Raw genomic sequence first — 19,467 nt, forward strand, 5'->3', positions numbered from 1 at the left:
GGCCTCCTGACTTGACAGCGGTTGCATGGGTGGTTTACCTGGCTGTGAAGGTAGTGAGAGGTTCCTGAGACTCCATTTGCCAACTTCTAACCTTTCTGCTTATTTCTAGGCTCATGCCTCAACCTCACTGCTGTGGATCAGATTGTATCCCCCTAAAAGACACTCTGGTACCTGGAGATGTGACCTTTTTTGGAAATAAAGTCTTCACAGATGGAATCAAGTTAAGATGAAGTTATATTGGATTGGATGAGCTCTAAATCCAATGGCTGGTGTCCTTTCAGAAGGTCATGTGAAGACACAGGGACATGGAGACACAGGAGAATGTCACGTGAAGACAGAGGCAGAAACTGGACTGATGCATTCAGAAGCTAAGGAATGCCAAGGATTTCTGGCAACCACCAGAAGCTAGGAGAGAGGCATGGAACAGATTTTCTCTCAGAGCCTCCAGAAGGAATCAACCCTGCCACACCTTGATTTCGGACTTCTCACTTTCAGAACTGTGAGATTTACTGTTGTTGGACGCCCCTGTTAGACAACACTAGGAAACTAATGTATCTTCTCTTGACTTTACTTGGCCCCTTTGAGTCCTGAGCCTCTCAGGAGCTTCTTCTGAAAGACAGATCAGCTCACTTCTGTCTGCAGACATTCTGGGATGTTACTGCCTTTCCAGCTTTCGATATTTGAAGAGATCTTATTTCCTCTCACATTCTGTTGTCCTTGGGAATTTTTTTTTTAAGAAGTACAACTTCATTATTTCTAATCCCACTTAGTAGTATCAAATAAGTCAATAAAATATTGAACAAAGGTGCTCATTTCAGAATTATCCCTTTTAGCAAAAAGAAAAAAATTAGGTAATGACTGAATAAATTATGACAAGTCAATTGATTGGAATTCTAGGCTGCTGTTTCAAAGGATGGCATGAAAATTACGGTTGGAATGAACCTCACGTTAAGTGACCACATCACAATACTCTAGTATCTCTGGGTAAATTTGTGTTTATGTGTGGATAATAGTGTAAAGGGGCATCACAGGAAGAAGAGAGTGTGACGTCCTTATTTCTACTAACAATCTGCTCTTGACGATTCAAGTATTCTGTAAGGCAATATGTTTTCTCTCCTGTGTTCCTTATTTCCTCCCGAGTCTTCACTAGCAGAGTCCTTAACATACCTACTTACATGAACAGTCTGTTCAAGGAAATCTAGGGTTTTTTCTATCATGTTCCTCAAAAATTTTTCACCCTCTTCTCATTACCCAAGAATGTTTATATCTTTAAAAAAGTTCCTCTATTATTATATTAATAGAATTCTCTGAAGGATGAGGAGATAAACTCATGAGGCCAGTCTGCCACATTTTATTGGCAATGTCAACCCACTTTGCCAGTGAAAGTGTCAGATCAAGGACAGCTTGACATAACATACTTCTGAGAGAGTTTTCTGTAGTAACCAGTGAAACAGAATCCATTAGCCCATTTGGTCTTCTAGGAATCGTTCTCCCTGGAATCTCTACTCTGACCCTATATCCTTCCTTATCAAGGATTCAGGGTTTTATTTCGTAAATGGGAAGTTTACAAAGGTAGAGCACTCCTGGGCAGAATGGAATTGCCTTTAACCTCCTCAGAGCAGTGCAGTGAGAAAAAGCCATAGATGAAGGCAGAGAGGACTTGGACTCAAATTTCTGGCTCTACCCTGTAAAAAACTGCTTCACTCGGATTAAGTCCATTAGCTTCTCTAGTTTTCACTTTCCTCACATGTTAACCTAGACCATTAGATATTATAGGATCCAGAATGAAGTTTTTTCTTCTTTCACAGTTAGGATCAAATTCAACTGTGTATGTAAAAGCACCTTGTAAACACAGTCAGTATCCAATAAATGTCTGTCTTCTGAAAAAAATGTGCATAAGGATACCCCCATCCATGTCTGTCAGGACTCTAATACTGAACTTCTTTTCCAAGTGCTCAGTCTGGTAGAAGTCTTTAACTTCATTTTAGATCGTGGCTAACAGAGTCAACTGTTGGGACGCCATATTGGTTGGTACATGAGGTTGAGAGCCTGGCCCTCTCTGGTCACATTGCCATAGACCATCTGCTTGCTAGATACGGCAATGTGCTCTGAGTGACTTAATATTTTTACGGCTGCAGCTCAGATAATTAAATATAGGAGTGGTGATGACTGAGCATCCAGATAGTCCTCCTTGAATTCTCTTAGGAAACATTTAGAGTAGTACAGAAGATTCTGTTTGGCAATAGCATAATAAGAATGCTTTATGTTTATCTCATGCCTCACTTCCCAGGAGCTCAGGCAATGCTGACCTTCCAAATGCACATTAAATTGCAGAAATTTCGGAGAGGCACTTACAGTGCAAAAAACAATCTTTAAAAGAGGCCTTGATTCATCTCCTGGTAGAAGAATGCAATTTTCTTTCTCTCTCTCTCTCTCTCTTCCTCCTTCCCTCTCTCCCTCTCTTTCTTCCTCTTTTTCTGAAGAGATTCAAAGAAGAAAGAGCCATGAAAAGGAGGTAAATCAGCTTTTAAAATATGTTTTGTAGAGAAGCTGAGAAGCAAGGTAAGACAGCATTCCAGGCCTTGTGTGGACTTGTGGCTAAGTCATTTTCAGCTTCACGATTCCAGAACAGAAATACTTTTAAAAAGAGTTATTTATGCTGGCCAGCCAGATAAGGAGAAGTAGATCTTATCTTAAATTCTACCTTCAAAAGCCTTACTAGGTAATATATTATCTATTTTTTTTTTTTTGCCAGATTCCAGCATTTTAATATGGATTCATGATGGCAGTTTTGAGTTTACCTGACACCTGTCATGCTCAATGCAAGCAGTGACATGAACTTGAATGCTCTTCTACCAGTAAGCCCTCTCTGCTGTTCAGCACATGATGATGTGATGCTTGTAGTGGTAACTGTTTGGAGATGTAGGATCTAAAAACTCTTCTAAGTCAAAGAAAGATTACATTTTAATCATAATAAAGTTACCATGTTTTATTATAATTTCATGAAATCACATTAAAGTACACTATAAGTTCTTGAAATCCATGTACATGTGCTAGCTCTATTAAGGGTGAATATTAAAATAACTAGGGGCATCTGGGTGGCTCAGTTGATTAAACATCGAACTCTTGGTTTCAGCTCAGGTCATGATCTCATGGTTTGTGGGATTGAGCTCCACATCGATCTGTGCTGTCAACACAGAGCCTGCTTGGGATTCTCTGTCTCTTTCCTCTCTCTCTTCTCTCTTTGACTCTTCCCCCGACTCATGCGTGCGCGCTCTCTCAAAATAAACATTAAAAAAAAAATAAAATAACTAGAGGACTATATTTTCTGCCAATGCAGGGTAAGAGAAATTTTCATGTATTTCCTAGTTGAAAAAGTCGAAGCCCTGAAAAATTCATGGCTATAAACTAGCCTTTTTATATTAGAATTAAGGGCCAATTCAACCATGATGAGAACTAACGACTTTCTAAAAAGATATCATAGGCCATATACTTCAGGTTATGGGCAGGGATAGAACGGTGCACACTCGGATGAAAGGTTTTATATATTTATGGATGATAATGTAACATGACGTTGTAACTCTCCTTCACACATTCCACTGCTTATAATTGATTCTGTGGTGCTGCGCTCATCATTCACTCGGTTTCTTCATTCACTTGTTCCGCAAACGTTTACCGAACAGTTCTGGTAAACTCTGTGCTAGGCACTGCGCTGGGTACCAGGAATAGGGTGTCCCAAGAAACTCGTGTAACGGGGGGAGGGAGCCAGCCAGCCAGCCAATCACAATACGAGTGTTACGTGTGATTATGAGAAGACAGAGCTCCGCAGAAATGTCCAGGTGGGGGAGGGTTAGGTTTTCCAGGCAGAAAGGAGCAGAAGGGTGGCCAAAGGCAAGGGAAGAGAGACGAAAGGGCTGTGAGTCCTGTGCTTTGGGGCAAAGGGAGCCTGCGTGAGGAAGAGGGTAGGGTGATAGCAGATGAAGCCAAGAGGCAGGGGGCCTCAGCGAAGGTGGCCCTGAAATACCAAAGTGAGAAATCCGGAAGGGTTCTTATAGATGCTGGTAGTACCTGAGGTTTATAAGCAGGGGTGCCATGGTCCAATATTTATTTATTTTAAAATTTATTTTAGGGGCACCTGGGTGGCTCAGTGGGTTAAGCATCTGACTTCAGCTCAGGTCAGGATCTTGCGGTCTGTGGGTTTGAGCCCCATGTTGGGCCGTGTGCTGACAACTCAGAGCCCGGAGCCTGCTTTGGATTCTGTGTCTCCCTCTCTCTCTGCCCCTCCCCTGCTCATTCTCGCTCTCTCTCTCTCTCACTCTCAAAAATGAATAAATGTTATAAAAAATTAAAAAAATAATAAAATCTATTTTATTTATTTTGAGAGAGAGTGTGTGTGAAAGTGAGCAGGGGAGGCGCAGAGAGAGGGAGAGAGAGAATCCCAAGCAGTCTCCGTGCAGTTAGCGCAGAGCCCATTGTGCGGCTCAGACTCACAATCTGTGAGATCGTGATCTGAGCTGAGATCAGGAGCCAGATGCTTAACCGGCTGAGCCACCCAGGCGCCCCCATGATCCAATTTTTTTTAAAAAGGAAGTTCACTTTGCCAAAAGTTTGGAGGACAGGCCATAGTGAAGGGGCTTAGAAACTACATAAAACTGACACTTTCAAATGTTTACATTTCTCTTCCATTCATATCTGACTAATAGTACATGGAAAATGTTGAAGTAAACAGGTTTTACTATCAGCACTCAGATTTGGGAATGGTGTATGTGACAAGGACAATATTTTGAACATATTAAACCAATGTATATTTGTTCTGCTTGAATCGTCACGCCTATGGTTCCCCGCCCATCAACTCAGTAGGCTTCCCTCCTGCAGGCAAATGGTGGATCCCGTTAGAAACAGCAAGTTGTCATCATTCAGCATTGAGAGAGAATAACCCTGAATGCCAGCTTCATATGGTGAGAAAGGGGGTTTCTAAATTCCAGAATTCTCCTTTACCTATTAAGAACCAAATCTGGCCAAGTCAGATCATCACATCTGGCCACAAAGCTCTAGTGCGGACAGCACAGGGGACACCATATAAGGATAGTTCCCATTAGACAAGGAAAAGGAAATTAAAACACTTTCCACTGTGGGGGTGAGGGATGGGGATGGGGGAAGAGAGAAAAGAGAGAGAGATAATGGACAGAGACAGAAATGGAGGGTGGGGAGAAAGGGAAAATGAGAAGTGAGTTCCTTGTTCCTTCCCTGTTCCTTGGGAGATGAAGCCTGGCGGGGGGTCAGGGGAGGGCTTGTCTCTTGAATCTCAGAGCCTAATTCAGGAAAGTGATAGAATTTACTAGAACAAGTTGGCACTACCCAGGCGGCTTATTAGAAAGTGCCAAGGAAATTGTGTGGACAGCACGGCGAGGAGAAAGTAGTTGGAAGTTCACTGGTGGCCCACAGGAGCTGAGCACTCAGGCGAGAAAAGCAGGTGACTAGATCTGACCAGAAAGCTGCTAGGGGCTTGCCACGAGAGGTTCCTACCAGGACCTCAGACTTCAGCAGCCAGAGCGAGTGGCCAGGCCCTGGGCGGAGTGCATATCACACCCATGGTCACCTAGAAGCCAGCATGGCATCACACCGAGCCCTGACCAGCCAGCTCTCCGTGAACCCGGTGAGACCTAACAGGCAGTATGTGTGTTTGGGCCTTTCTCCCCAATGCTTACAGAGTGTTCACAAGGATAGGGGAGGGAGCCCCCCCCACCCTGATGCCTGGATGGCAGCTAGGGAGAAGACATAGCTCTGATTTGGAACTGTTCACATTTCAGTCCTCCCAAAGGTCTGTTCCAACAAGAAAAAAACTGTGATACCTTAATTGTCAAGTTTAAGCGCAGTCCCTGCACGCCTCTCCTCCCCACATCACCAGGAAAAGGTGGAGCCAGATAGATAAATTATAAAGAATATAGGAACTTATTTCCCTCGCTTTCCTTGAGGCTTCTTGAGTTATACATGATGTCATTCCTTGTAAAGACAAGAAATTAGCCCCAACTATTTCTTCCTCTCATCCATAAGAATGCCAAATATTGTAGAGAAAGCATTGATAGAAAACCTATTTGGGTGGTATCCTTTTTTAAAAAAAGTATCTGATGCAATTGTTGTTCTCTGGATCCACATTCTATCCCTTGTAGGTTTTTAAGAGAAGATGATGTTATAATCTAACTAGTGACTCAGTAGCTCATTACTGATTCTTTTTCAAAAAACTGGACACAAAGCATGAGCCATCTGGGGAATATTAAGTTGTGTTTAAAGAACTTCTACTGGAGTCCAGAAAAATTGTCTTAGCACTTTACATCCTCTTTTCCAATTTACCAATTCTAATTCCCAGTCTTCACAATCTCAATTATAAAGATTCTTTTCTCTCTCCCTTCAGAGAGCTTATTAATTGCATCAGGTGAAGGTATTTTTCAAAACGACTATTACAACTGAAGGCAGAAAAAAGGTCAAAAGTTACTGTAATCAAAACATCAGAAGCCCTGCCTGTTGCAGAAACTCCTTGGCATTTTAATAAAGAGGCAATACGCTTGCAGAACTAGACAGGGAATTGTTCCAGCTAGATCCTGTCCAGGTCAAGCCCTTTTGAAATATCTGTGGAAAAAATCCACCTCCAAGTCAAGAACCTGTTTGGGATGGGCTGCAAATGCGATTATGTTCATAATAACAATTAGATCCCTCAATCCTTAACAATAGAAGATTTATAACGCCTCTATGCATCATTGAAATTCTAGGTACACTGAGGTTTGATTAAGTTAAGAATGAAAACAAAGGGCAAAAACTGAGCTCGCTATTGCAAAGAGAAGCTCAGTGTGATGCTGTCACATCAGGCTTTCTGTTTATCCCTAAGGCTGGTACAGCAGTGGCTTCAAAGTTTGATGGTGTCTTTTTTTCTTTTTCTTCTTTCTTTCTTTATATTTTTTTCTCCCTCCAAAGATGTTGAGCAGCAGGCTAATGGATCCCAGCAGGGTGCAAAGACAGCAGAAAGCACGGGAATCAGATGTCAATGTGTTCCTCCAAGATACCCTGCTAGGACGGAGCTAACTAACTGGGCTCTAGTCTTCTCTTGGGGCACACGCTCTGATGGGTCCCTGCCCACTCTTGACTTCCTATATGCTTCCTGATTGAAATGCTGTCACAGATAAATCATGACTTCTGCCTGTTAGGACCATTTTCTATTTTTTTTAAAGAAAAGTTTGGAGCCATCAGATTAAAAAGACAAGCAAGTTCTGGAGAATTATATACTCACATGTAAATATTAGTGTCGCATCTCCCTACAATATAACTATCTGTCAATCTGGGAGTGTTCTGGGCATGCTCCTTCTCCACGCACCACTTTGTTTATATATTTTTATGTATTTTCTGGCAGTCACTTCCAGTCAATCACTAGATTACTTAGGTAACTTCCTAATGAATAGATTTTAGGAGGATTGGAGGAGTTGGCCTGCTTTTCCTTCAACATTGGCCCTCCCTGGAAGTTGAAGTTGTCTCAGAGATAAGAGTTTCAGTTTTAAATGCAGTGAGCATCCAAAATGTAGTTTGTGTGAGTTCCCACCTAGCACACTAGTAAGTAGCCCTTCAGGCACCCGAGACTATCGATAATCTACCCTTGGCTTGGAGGAAGGACAAAACTCCGCAAACTGGAGTGAAAGAGGAAAGTGCTTGATCTATTTTGAAGTTTGACGTATGCACAAGCTTTTCAACACCATGAAGGGAAACCACTTCACCCAGTGAAAGTCAATGAAGTCAAAAAGCTGTACTAAAACCATATATGTATCTACCACTCAGCTCCCTCTCCACCCTGCTACTAAACTTCCGTATTCCACGTTCAAGCCATCAGCCCAGTGCTTCGGTGAGCTTCCACCCTCGCTAGAGGGCGCTCTCCACACTGCTCCTCTGCACGAGATCCCAGCTCTCTCCATGAGTATCTATCTGCCTCAGGTTCTACAAGAGGTTTCCAGCCACCCAAACTGCTCCACCTTGGGGGCAGGGTCCTGGCCATGAAAAGGAACATTCTTTGTCTCATCTGTACTATTCTGTATCCTCTTCCCCTGCGCCCAGACTGACCTAGCAAGGGCACCCTGGATTTCGACACTCTATATAATTCAGACCATGGCATTTCAGATAATCCCTTTTTGAGATTCTGGCCACCTGCATACTTTCCCCATCTGCTTTCTATTTTCTCAGGCTCTTTATGACTGCACTTTCATGTCTGAAACCTCAATCTTCCCTTTTGGCAACAACCTGAGTTCCTGCAGACATTTGCAGGAACTAGTGTCATACCAGTGACTTCTCTTGCTTGGTGAGTTACTTCCTCAATGTTTTGTATCTTTGCACTAATGGTGATTCCTGCCCACTGACTGATTCCATTTCAGCTCCAGGGCGCAACAGTGAATGTCAGATTGCCCATTTAAATAACGGACAATCCCCTTCTCCCCCAACTGTGTGAGATGGAACAAAATAGGGACTCTCAGAGAGGACACTTGAAATCATTCAGCAAAGTTTCAGTTTGAGGGCTTTTTGAAATACTGGTTTCAAAGACTTATAAAGAATTTACAAATAAAATCTGTGTTATTTTAAAAAATAAGTGATAAGACATTTAAAATGAACATGATTTTCATACTTTGCTAGCTGAGAAGACATAGCAGCAGAAATGAACATACTTTAAAAAAATCTTTTTAATTAATTAATTTTGAGAGAGACAGAGACAGCATGAAGGGGGAGAGGCAGAGAGAGGGAGAAACAGAATCCCAAGCAGGCTCCGCACTGTTAGCACAGAGCCTGATGTAGGACTCAAACCCACGAAACCACAAGATCATGACATGAGTTGAAACCAAGAGTTGGACGCTTAACCAACTGAGCCACCCAGGTGTCCCTGAACATGAACTTTTATAAACAACTCCTTCTACACTCCTCTTTACAATGCCATGGTTCTCTCATTAGTTTAATAAGAAAAGATTGTGGAAGAAATACCCAGCAGAGGTGGAATGGGTGGTAGAAAGACCACTACACCAAAACCAAGGCCACAGATATGTGGGACACAACTCTAACTTGGTGGGAATGTCACTTAAAACTGCTCTATGTTAATTTTCTGTGGATAAAAATAGCAGGTGTATCTAACCTCACAGATAGGGAGTAAAGTAAAACAGATGTGGAAAATCAAGAATGATAGATAATGTGATGTGGTATTACTCCCTAAATTCTGGAAAGTGCTAGTTTCGATTTCAATTTCAAGTAGTTTCCTTTTTAACCTGAAGATTTCAAAGTACTTAATAGGAAGTATAAGATAAGCCCAAAGAATTGTGAATCAGACGCAAAACAATGAAATTAGCATGGAAAAGCCCATGAGAATCCTTGCCAGCATTTATTATAACCAATCACATAGGAAGGATATGTGGACTTTGGGTCCATTCCAAAGAAGCTTTGCAAACTAATACCGAAAATTTATCAGTCCCACAATTACAAGTCTTTGTCCTCCTAAGCTTTACCCATCGTAAAAGGAATTTACTAATTGCAAAAATTCATCCCATTTATTGCCTCAGTGGACACAGGAAACTGAATAAATTATAAATAATTCAACATGAGTAGTCAAGGCGAATTTAGCAAAGCAAGATATATCTGACCCAACAGCTGTGGGCTTTGTACCTGGGCACCCAGCTTATGCAGAGATACCAGAGAAGCAAGGGTGGGAGGAGCAGACAGGAAGAAAAGAAAGTCAAGAAGCCTCTTATAATAAAGTGTACGTTACTCTTGATTTTTTCACCCAAGTTTTCATTATTAAACAAGAGCATTATGTGCCATTTATAGCTAAAATAATGTACTTAAGATTATTTTAAAACTTTGATTTTATGCTATCATGTATTGGATGGTTCATGTAAAACAAAGATATGAATTTTGGTGTTTTTTGCTGTTTATAGTCATTAAAAAGTTTCATTTCTATCTTCAAGATAGTATTCTAGGATTTTTTTTTTTAGTGTAATGTGACAGGGCTCAGCAGCTCCTAAAAGTGTTGAAAACGAAGTGGTAGATAAGCCTGAAACTTAATGGTTGTGAGGTCCTTAAAAACCAATACTGTGTTTTTAATGGAGTTACACAGAGTGAGAAACTAACGCGGTTTTGCTTTCCCTGCATGTGTTTCTCACTTTGAAGTTGGAAAAGCAGCTCAGTCTGATTGAGCGAGGTAGGGGGTAAAGAACTCGCCAGGTTTTACACATGAAAGCAAATGCTTAGTAGCAGAATTAAAAGCCAATGAACACTAAACCCTTAGTGTTAACTGGTGCCGATCCTAATCTGTACTCAAAAAGTGGAGTGTGAACATTCAAAGCCCATGACACTTGTCTCCTTGCCAGAAGCAGGGTCCCGACCACCACGCAGCGGCATTTGTCACATGCGTCTCAGAGAGAGGCAGAGCTTTCCCATGGAAGGTTCTTTCAAAACTCTGTGGCCCAGACCATGCGATCAGGACAGAAGACCAGGTGTCATGGTTTCATGGAACTCTTGTGTCTCGTAGGATATTAGTAAAAGTGAAAGAAAACTTGTAAAACAAAAATGAAGAAGATTTCCACAGTCAAATGTTTGAGAAATTTGGCATTGATCAAGGTTGAACATGTTTCTTTCCTGAAGGACTCCTCTGAGCCCTCAGGTTCCCTAGTTGTTGGGCCTGAGAGCTCTTTTTGAAGAGATATCTATTAGGCTATGGCTGGATACTTGTGTTCCACAGGGCACAGCTTGGGAAATACTGAGGTAAAATATTTTTAATCCTGGTTTATAGATGGGGGCATCAAGGCCCATGGAGATTATGTCCTAGAAGGAGAACTCAGGTCTCTGGCCTCCTAGCACTAACTTTTCCTAGGAGACGGTCAGAAATCTGAGAAAAGATTGACCACAGCCAAAGTTCTTAGCAATACACTTACCCTGGAAAGGTCTCCTAAAACTAATGTTTCTGAGAGTACATACACACTTCTTTCCTGGCTCAGTCAGGACATGCACCGCCAACTCCTCCCCTCCACCTCCCAAATCCTGAGTACCTGATACAAAGGCATACAGATGCTATCAATCCACTCCAATTGTAACCGAGGCAGTTCATCTTTCCGGTTCCGGTCAAAGATAGCCTAGAATGGGGGAGGAGAAGCTTGTCTTTATTACTCTGGAGTATTTTACAGGTGCTTTGTCAACACTTTGCCACAGTGATCCAATTTTTACCAACTGAACACTTCACAAATCACAATCAATCTTTACATGTACTTTCTTTTCCTTTATCTGTGATGAGAAAGAAAGTATTTTCACCTCTTTTTATGAGATTTGTAAGCGAATTTATTTGAACTTTATAGCACGCAACTCCTTGGGGCCAAAATCTGTCTTCAGATACAGGTAATGGCCACTAAATCAAGTCATCAGTTCACTGGGAATTGGGTATGAGTCAAGGGGAAGGGGATATGTTTCATTGCCACAAAAATAATGCAGGCTTTTATTTTTATAGTGAAAGAAGGTGGGATAGATGAGAAAAGATCCTTAAAAGCAGTTTCATTTTAAACAGAAACTATTTGTATTCATTTTTCAGGGTGGGGTGTGGGTTTGACAACTGTGTTTTTCGATAAGCTTCTGTCATTAATAGATTCCTAAATTTTTATCTATCATTGGATGGATGATGGTGGCAGGTACCCATTCTCTCCTCACTCCCAGGCTTTAAACTTCATGATATTACAATGTTTAGAAATTTTAGGTATACTTTTTTGAGAAAAAGAAGGGACATATATCTGTTGGGCAGACATAAAAAGGGAAACAATCAGTTGGAATTGGGGGCTAAGGGGGATTCTTGAACAAACACTGCCAGTTCTACTCCCTTAAGAATGTCCCTGTCTTTGCTATCAAAGAATAAGGCCAAGGTCTGAGAAGCGACCTTTCCCTGCATTCCTGTCTTAGAGTAGGTTTGGTCTTTACAGAGATAGTGGGTGACATCCACATCATCTCAGCATTCACACAGGTCATGAAGGAAGATCCAGGACTTTCCCTTGGTCTGGAGATGTTGCACAATCCAGCACCCTTCAGACTTATCAATGAGGGTGGGAGTGGGCAGGACAGAAATCACCAGCTGCCAGGGCTCACAAGAAGACATAAGAGTGCTGCTGAGGGAAATATCTCCAAAAAAATCTCCAGTCAGAGAAGGTCACTGACTCCCGCAGGCTCTTCTCATCCTTGTCTTGCAACATGAAATGTGAAATACCAGGAAAGAGGACTAGGGTCTCCTGGGGGAAGGAGTGGTTCTTGTGAACTGCACGAGTCTTTGTCCAAAATGTTCCTTTAAAAATATTATTCTAGGGACGCCTGGGTGGCTCAGTCGGTCAGGTCATGAGCTCACAGTTCATGGGTTCAAGCTCTGCATTGGGCTCTGTGCTGACAACTCGGAGCCTGGAGCCTGGAGCCTGCTTTGGATTCTGTGTCTCCCTCTCTCTCTCTCTGCCCCTACCCCTGCTCATGCTGTCTCTCAATTTCAAAAATAAATAAATAAATATTAAAAAATAATATTCTGTTATCTACTCTTCAGTGCTCATTGCTATCTGAAATTTCCTTATTTACTTAATTACTGTTTCTGGTGTATAGAATTTTTTTTTTTTTTTTTTAAATTCAGTGTCAGTGGTTTTTAGTATATTCACAATTAGTTGTGCAACCGTTACTATAGTCAATTTTAGCACATTTTTATCACCCCAAAAAGAAATCTCGTATCAGTTAGCAGTCACTCCTCAACTCCCCCAAGGCTCTACCCTTAGGCAACCAGTGATCTGTTTTCTGTTTGTATAGATTTGGTTATTCTGCACATTCACATAAATGGAATCGTATGATACGTGGTCTTTTGTGACAGGCTTCTTTCACCACGCATGATGTTCTCAAGGTTCATTCCTGTAACATGCATCAGCACTTCATCCCTTTTATGGCCAAATGATATTACATTGTATAGATCACCATATTTTATTTATCCATTCATCAGGTGATGGGCATTTGGGTCGTTCCCACTTATCAGCTATTATGAATAATGTGAACATTCACGTACAAGTTTCTCTGCAAGTGTATGTTTTCATTTCTCTTGGGGATATACCTAGAGGCAGAATTGCTGGGCCATGTGCTGAAGCCAATATTTAATGTTTTCGTTAATTGTCAAATTGTTTTCCAAAACAGCTGCATGACTTTATGTTCCCATCAGCAGTGTGGGAAGTTCCAGTTTCTCCACATCCTCACCAACACTTGTTTTTGTCTATCTTTTTAATTGTAGCTAGTCCCTGTGAAAGTGGTGTCTCATTGTGGTTCTGATTTGCATTTCCCTGATGACTAATGATTTTGAGCATCTTTTCATGTGCTTATTGGCCATGTATGTATCTATATATACATATATAGATATTCATTGGAGAAATATGTATTCAGATCATTTGCCCTTTTAAAAAATTGGGTTGTCTTTCTATGAATTGTAATAGTTCTCTCTATATTCTAGATACCAGGCCCATATCAGATAGATGATCTGCAAATAATTTCTCTATACTGTCGGCTGTCTTTTCATGTTCTTGATAGTGTCCTTTAAGATGCAAAGTTTCACAGAGGGCAACGCCTCCTGCATCTCCTCCTTTTTGTGTACTCCACTCAGTTCCTACAGAAAACGGACTCCCACCCCTGGCCTGGCATCAAGAGACCGCCAACAAGAGTTGTGGCATAGGGCAGTGGTTCCGGTTTAAGGAGACTGGCCCAGGCCCTTCCTTGCTCCTCCACCTGCCTCAGTCTCCCCCCACTCCCACCTTGTCATGCATTGTGCACTTGTCTTCCTACACTCTACTCAGCCATTGTTGTAGGCAAACACTCCCCTCACCCTCCATTTTCCCCACTACTGCAGCCACCTCCTGGCCTGTTGCTATAGAGCCTACCTGTGTCAATAAACAACAGCTGAAGTAAAAAAAAAAAAAAAAAAAGATGCAAAGTTTTAAATTTTAATGAAGTCCAATTTATCTATTTTATTTTTCAGAAGATTTATACCTTGTTTTCTTCCAAGAGTCTCATATAGTTTTAGCCCTCACATTTAGGTCTATGATCCACTTTGAGATTATTTTGAGGTTTGGTGACAGGGATCTAGCGTCATTCATTTGCATGTGGATATCCTGCTGTCCCTGCACTATTTGAGAAGACAGAGGACTGACCCCATTGAATTGTCTTAGCATTCTGTTGACAGTTGGCCATACTGTAAAAGTTTATTTCTAGACTAGTCACTTCTCAATAAATGTTTTTGAGTGCAAGTGTGAGATAGCACATTGATTGTCCTGTGCTTTCCTTTTACAGCCTTTTGCATCTTGTAGTTGATTATGAGTGATTATTTATATAATGTCTATCTTTCCCATCAGTTGACAGCCTTGCTCATGGCTGGATGCACAGTGCCCAGCTTCACGCTCGCTACCCAGAGGTGCTCGAGCATGTTTTACTAACTGACTCACTGCTTCTACTATTAACCCTTGGCTGTGGTCTAGATTAGCCGTTGTCTTCAGAAAGTTACCCTGATGACCTCTAGGACCGTGACACCAGATGGAGGGATTCCCAGACAATTTTCTCCCTAAACATCAAGGAATAAAAGACACACAACTGATGTCACCTCTGCATGCATGCATTTCCAGACACCTTTGGGAAAGGACTAATGAGAAATACCCCTGCCACAGCAGCCAGGAGACTGTCATTGGCAATGTTGAGTAGCCTTTTGCGAGGAGAGAGTAGCATTTAGTGCTATGTTTCCACCGCAAAATTCATTTCATTTATGTGTTCAGCGAACGCCTTACCTGAGTGTACAAAGCCTCCTTAGTGCTGCATCACTGCACTTGCCAGGTCGCCAATGCTGGCAACCGACTCATTTTTTTTTTCCACTTAATTAAATGACCTGTGGTATTGCTACATTATAAACCCTTCAGACAAAGCCCCTGAAACAATTTTTAAGTGGAAGAAAGCTTTCATTTGAAAATAAACATGTAGCTGAGAGGAATTTGGGTTGTCACTAGGGTTTTACACATTAACTCTGTACCCCAAACTGGCATCACAGCCAAATCTGCTGATACCACCAAAAAAGAATAAAGGGATGTTCTGGAAACAGTATAAGTAGATACTGCTTTGGAAACTAAAATACAGGGTGAGTGTTTTAGCCTATGGAGTCTTCTGACCTTTTATAGGTAGGCAACAAATTAAGAATAGCTAAAATTAGTTAAGGCTGTGAGGTCTGACTTCAGACAGGTGAAGCTGTTTGACTAAGAGCTAGCTCTCTGGCTTTTCCTTACTTTTAAATGCTTGAAAAGAAAGGCGTCCTAAAACTTGAAGATCTTACAAATAACCTCCAAATGTTCAGAACTCGGTTGACTTGAATCCTCATAAACAGACATTCCTGACAATTCAAACATTCCTTAAGCCTAATGAATCTATTAATGAGCCTAACTGAATCTACTGTGCTATACCAGCTTTACAGTGCTTTGTACCATTCTTTGAGTTGTGAGGTGACGATTTGTAGCTAACCATTCCTTAAGAATAGAGGCCACCCCCTCCTTGTGGATGAGGCATTTATGTCTTTTGTCTTGTTTGAGTAAAAACAGCATCATCCTGAGCCTACAGTAAGCATTCTCAAATAATAATTGAATGGGTGAATCCAAGAAAAATAGCATTTCAGTCAACAGAACCTAGTTCCCCAAGTGAGACTTTTCATTTTGCAAACAAAGGAAAGAAACAGAGACTTGAAATGATCTGGGTTTGGGATTTTAGAAAGCCCCAAACTGGAAAATAAAACCCAGAACGACCATTATTTACTGCAGTTGTCTGTTCTAAGCTCCTCATGGCTGGACAGGCTGCCTTTAACTTTTGTCTGTATTTCTCTTCCAAGGTAGGTACGGACCACTTATGTAATGCCAGCACTGGGCTTGGAGCTACTCCAGTGCCACTCGGTACATCCTCCCTTGTGCCCACTTGTCTTACCATGTGAGCTCAGGAAATGCTTGTTAAGTAGCTCACCACTCTTAATCAGAAACCTGGGAATAGGAGTGTTTAGCGTCTAAGTTTAATTAAAGTTTTAAACTTTCAGGAGTGCTTTCTTAAATCCACTCTCAGTCTTTCCCACTTTCAGGGTGTGATTTGGAGTTGCTGCTGAAAATGTCATTCCAAAGGCTAAATGTGTCATAATAAAAGGATGGGCTTACTGAAGGAGTGAGTTTGAGTTCTGATCTCTCCCGATCTCCTTGTTCAAAGAACTCACTGGTTACAAGTTCAGCCACCTGGAACATATAAATATGTAATTTATGGTTATGTGTAATTTATCATAAGACTCAGAAGTTATTTCTGCCTTACATGTATGGTGATTATCTTCAACATAGATAATAATTTAAAAAGCTTTTGAAGGAGTACATTAACCTTTTCTGTTTCAACATATTATAGAACTTAATCAATGAAACTGATTTCCTTTTAATCAGAAGAACTTGTGCAGGGTATTTTCAGATGCCTGCCAGTAGATGATCTCTGACCGTGCAGATTCCATATTCACAATGAGGCATGGGGTTGCCAGCTTCAAAGTAGGAAATGTTCTTATTATAGAAAAATGAGGCAAATAATCCCTAATCATAATTTCTGTTTCCATATTATAATATACTTGTAATATTTTTGCTAACCTTTGGTTGTTTCAACCCAGATTCTTTACTTTGTTGCACACTTTTATCTTAGCTTGGTTTCATTGGCCATCCCCCAAACTCCTTAACTGCCTCACCCTATCAATAATTGTGTGGACTTTGGATAGGATAACCCCAGGGCACACCTCTGCTTCTTACTGTAGCAATTAGTTAAGGGGCAGGACTAATGCTAGATTCACTGTTCATACCAGTTTTTTTTTTTTGTTTGTTTTGTTTTTTACAGTGTGTCATGATACAGTTTGAAGAATGTTGATTTGGTCTTCAGCTGTCTTAATCTATGTACTAAAAGTATTAATTTATGGTAGGTTCTAGTTGGTACAAGCAAATGGTAGAGATTTTTCCAGAGTAAGGACTTCTATTTTTTTTCACTTTTCATCTATTAGCATAGATGATCAGAAGTTGATGATTGATCATTGTTAAGCTACAGAGAAGCTTCTCCAAGCCCTGTGCTTCTAATGATAGCTTATGGGAAGCATAATGATATAACAGGTAAGTGTTAAACAGGTATTTTCAACAATACTAAGGAACAAGATCTAGGAAATCTCTCAGATGAACTGGCTGGATTTACAAAATTTGGACGAGCAGAAAACAAAATTTCAGAAAAGTTGAAGGCAAGAAGGTCTAGATCCCCCGACCAGTTTTTCCTCTATTCCAGGATCTTATGAAGATGAGATTCATGGTCTGGAAAAAGCTAGAATGGTTTAATTTTTGGTCAAGTGGATAGAATCAACATAATTTACCTAAGTGTATCTCTCAAGAGATTTTGTCCACCATAAATCATAACCATTGATAAAACATAAAAACATCTCTATCTCTTACACACACACACACACACACACACACACACACACACACGCACACCCTGAGAATAGCAAGTATGTAGCTCATATGTAAAGAAATAGAATATCTAGTCAGTCCAGATTTTAAACATTTCTTATAAGGAATATGGGTACCTTTAAAAAATTCAATAGCATAAAATTAGTTGGAGCTGGCTCAATTTTTCTAGGGCCTGATTCACTTCTCTCTCTAGTCTCTGCCACATTAGCACTCCAGGACTCTCTTTCTGTCTCTGGCCTTCCTTTAAAAAAGAAATGGTCCCCTAAGGGCCTGGCCTCATTTATTCAGTCCCCAGAACACTCCCTCAGATTGCTCTGAGGTGGGTCTTTTGCACTAAAGAATACAAATGTGCACATCAGGTCACCCCCAGGTAGGAGTCCTACACAGGTCTATCACCCCTGGAAAGCAAAGAAATTAAAACACAATCCTGTCCCTGATCTTTCTAAAGTGGTCCTGGGTATCTCCCCTGTGCTTCTTTCACAGTTCAACTTGTATCACTGTTTCATTTGTACTTAAAAACCCAATCAGGAACATTAAGTGGCTCCTAATTGAATTTTTTATTAAAGAAGGAAATTGAGATGCTAATCAGGCCTGGGGGGGGGGGTCACTGGGGAAACCCACATGCTTAGAGTCATGTTTGTGAGGAAGTAAAACTGGAATAGACACCAGTAAAAAAAACCATTTTGCAAGGAAATTTAAAAATATCAACCTCTAGGAAATTAGAAATATATTTATATTTTTAAAAGAAGGTTCTATTGTTTTTGTCCAAATGTTTCCTAAAATCATAGAAGTATGTTTCTGAAAATGTTTTAACCTATTCAATTTGGAGACAAACACAAATGAGATCTCCAGTTTAGAGCTGTGGCATGATTTCTGATGCAAGTGTTTGGAAAAACATGGTTTTGTGCTTTATTTCCCCAAACTCTTGAGTTTTTTCTGCATCGATCAGCAGAACTTCACATCCTAAAAATAAAATACTATTTACATCAATGACCAAGAGACCGGCCAATAGGCCTCCCAAGTTGGTCTACAACATCAATGCAGAACATTTTTTTCTTGTTAAGTGCTTTGTCCTGTCCCTTTCCCACTCCCAAGTGGGCTACTGCTCCTTTAGTTGTTGACATGCATTTCACTGGGGTTTCTGAAAGTTCCGGCATATCATACCTCATCCCACTCTCTTTCCAATCTTCTCTATTTTCCCCCTGGTCCCCTGAATTTTCTTCTGCTCTCTACCCCTCCACTTCTTTCCATCCCAATTCAAGAGGCCACCCCACTACTACAGTTTTTCCTGATACCTGGAAGATACCTATCTCTTCTCTGGTCCAGACTTTACTATAGAGGAGGCTTCCCACACTGGGGAAGTGAAGGGTGGACAGAGATATAGAAATATGCTACTCAACTAAGCAAATTCCTCCCTGCTTTATGTAACTTCAAGTGTGAAGTTGAAAACCAAAATGAAAACCAAAGTTCAATTGGAGGAGAGCTATTTATTGGAGAACTTTATAGGAAATCTGCATTGGACTGTGATAGGAACAAGAAATAAACTTTTCTTTGAGTAAAGCAACTGAAATTTGAGAATATATCTGTTATTGCAGCAAAGCCTAGCCTAGTTTTGACTCACACAAAAAAAATGGTATGGAAATGAGGTGCATTCTTTTTAGAAAGAAAGAAAAAGAAGGAAGAAAAATAAGAAGACCCTAAAATATGTAGCATCAGCTTGGGGGGCAGGTATAAAACAGTGAGGAAACGGCTGTTGGAGGCTATAAGGATGACACCCATGGTACACAGTGGCAAAATATTTTGTACAATTCTCTTTGAAATAAAGCAAATAATATATCTATTTTTTTTTTCAACGTTTATTTATTTTTGGGACAGAGAGAGTGACAGAGCATGAAAGGGGGAGGGGCAGAGAGAG

At 40.8% G+C, this 19,467-nt stretch overlaps 1 protein-coding gene across 2 annotated transcripts in view; it reads right to left on the reverse strand.

The window, feature by feature from the left end:
- Nucleotides 1-19,467, reverse strand: part of PDE11A (phosphodiesterase 11A) — a 405,024-nt gene that overhangs the window by 19,396 nt on the left and 366,161 nt on the right. For both annotated transcript variants that reach the window (XM_045480319.1, XM_045480318.1), the window contains exons 18-19: nucleotides 16,233-16,307; nucleotides 11,061-11,144 (exon numbers count right to left, since the gene is read on the reverse strand). In XM_045480319.1, the coding sequence (XP_045336275.1) occupies nucleotides 11,061-11,144; nucleotides 16,233-16,307 (159 nt within the window). The remainder of the gene's footprint in view (nucleotides 1-11,060; nucleotides 11,145-16,232; nucleotides 16,308-19,467) is intronic.

This window comes from Leopardus geoffroyi, chromosome C1 (assembly GCF_018350155.1).
Source record: "Leopardus geoffroyi isolate Oge1 chromosome C1, O.geoffroyi_Oge1_pat1.0, whole genome shotgun sequence".
In the NCBI taxonomy this organism is placed as follows: Eukaryota; Metazoa; Chordata; class Mammalia; order Carnivora; family Felidae; genus Leopardus; species Leopardus geoffroyi.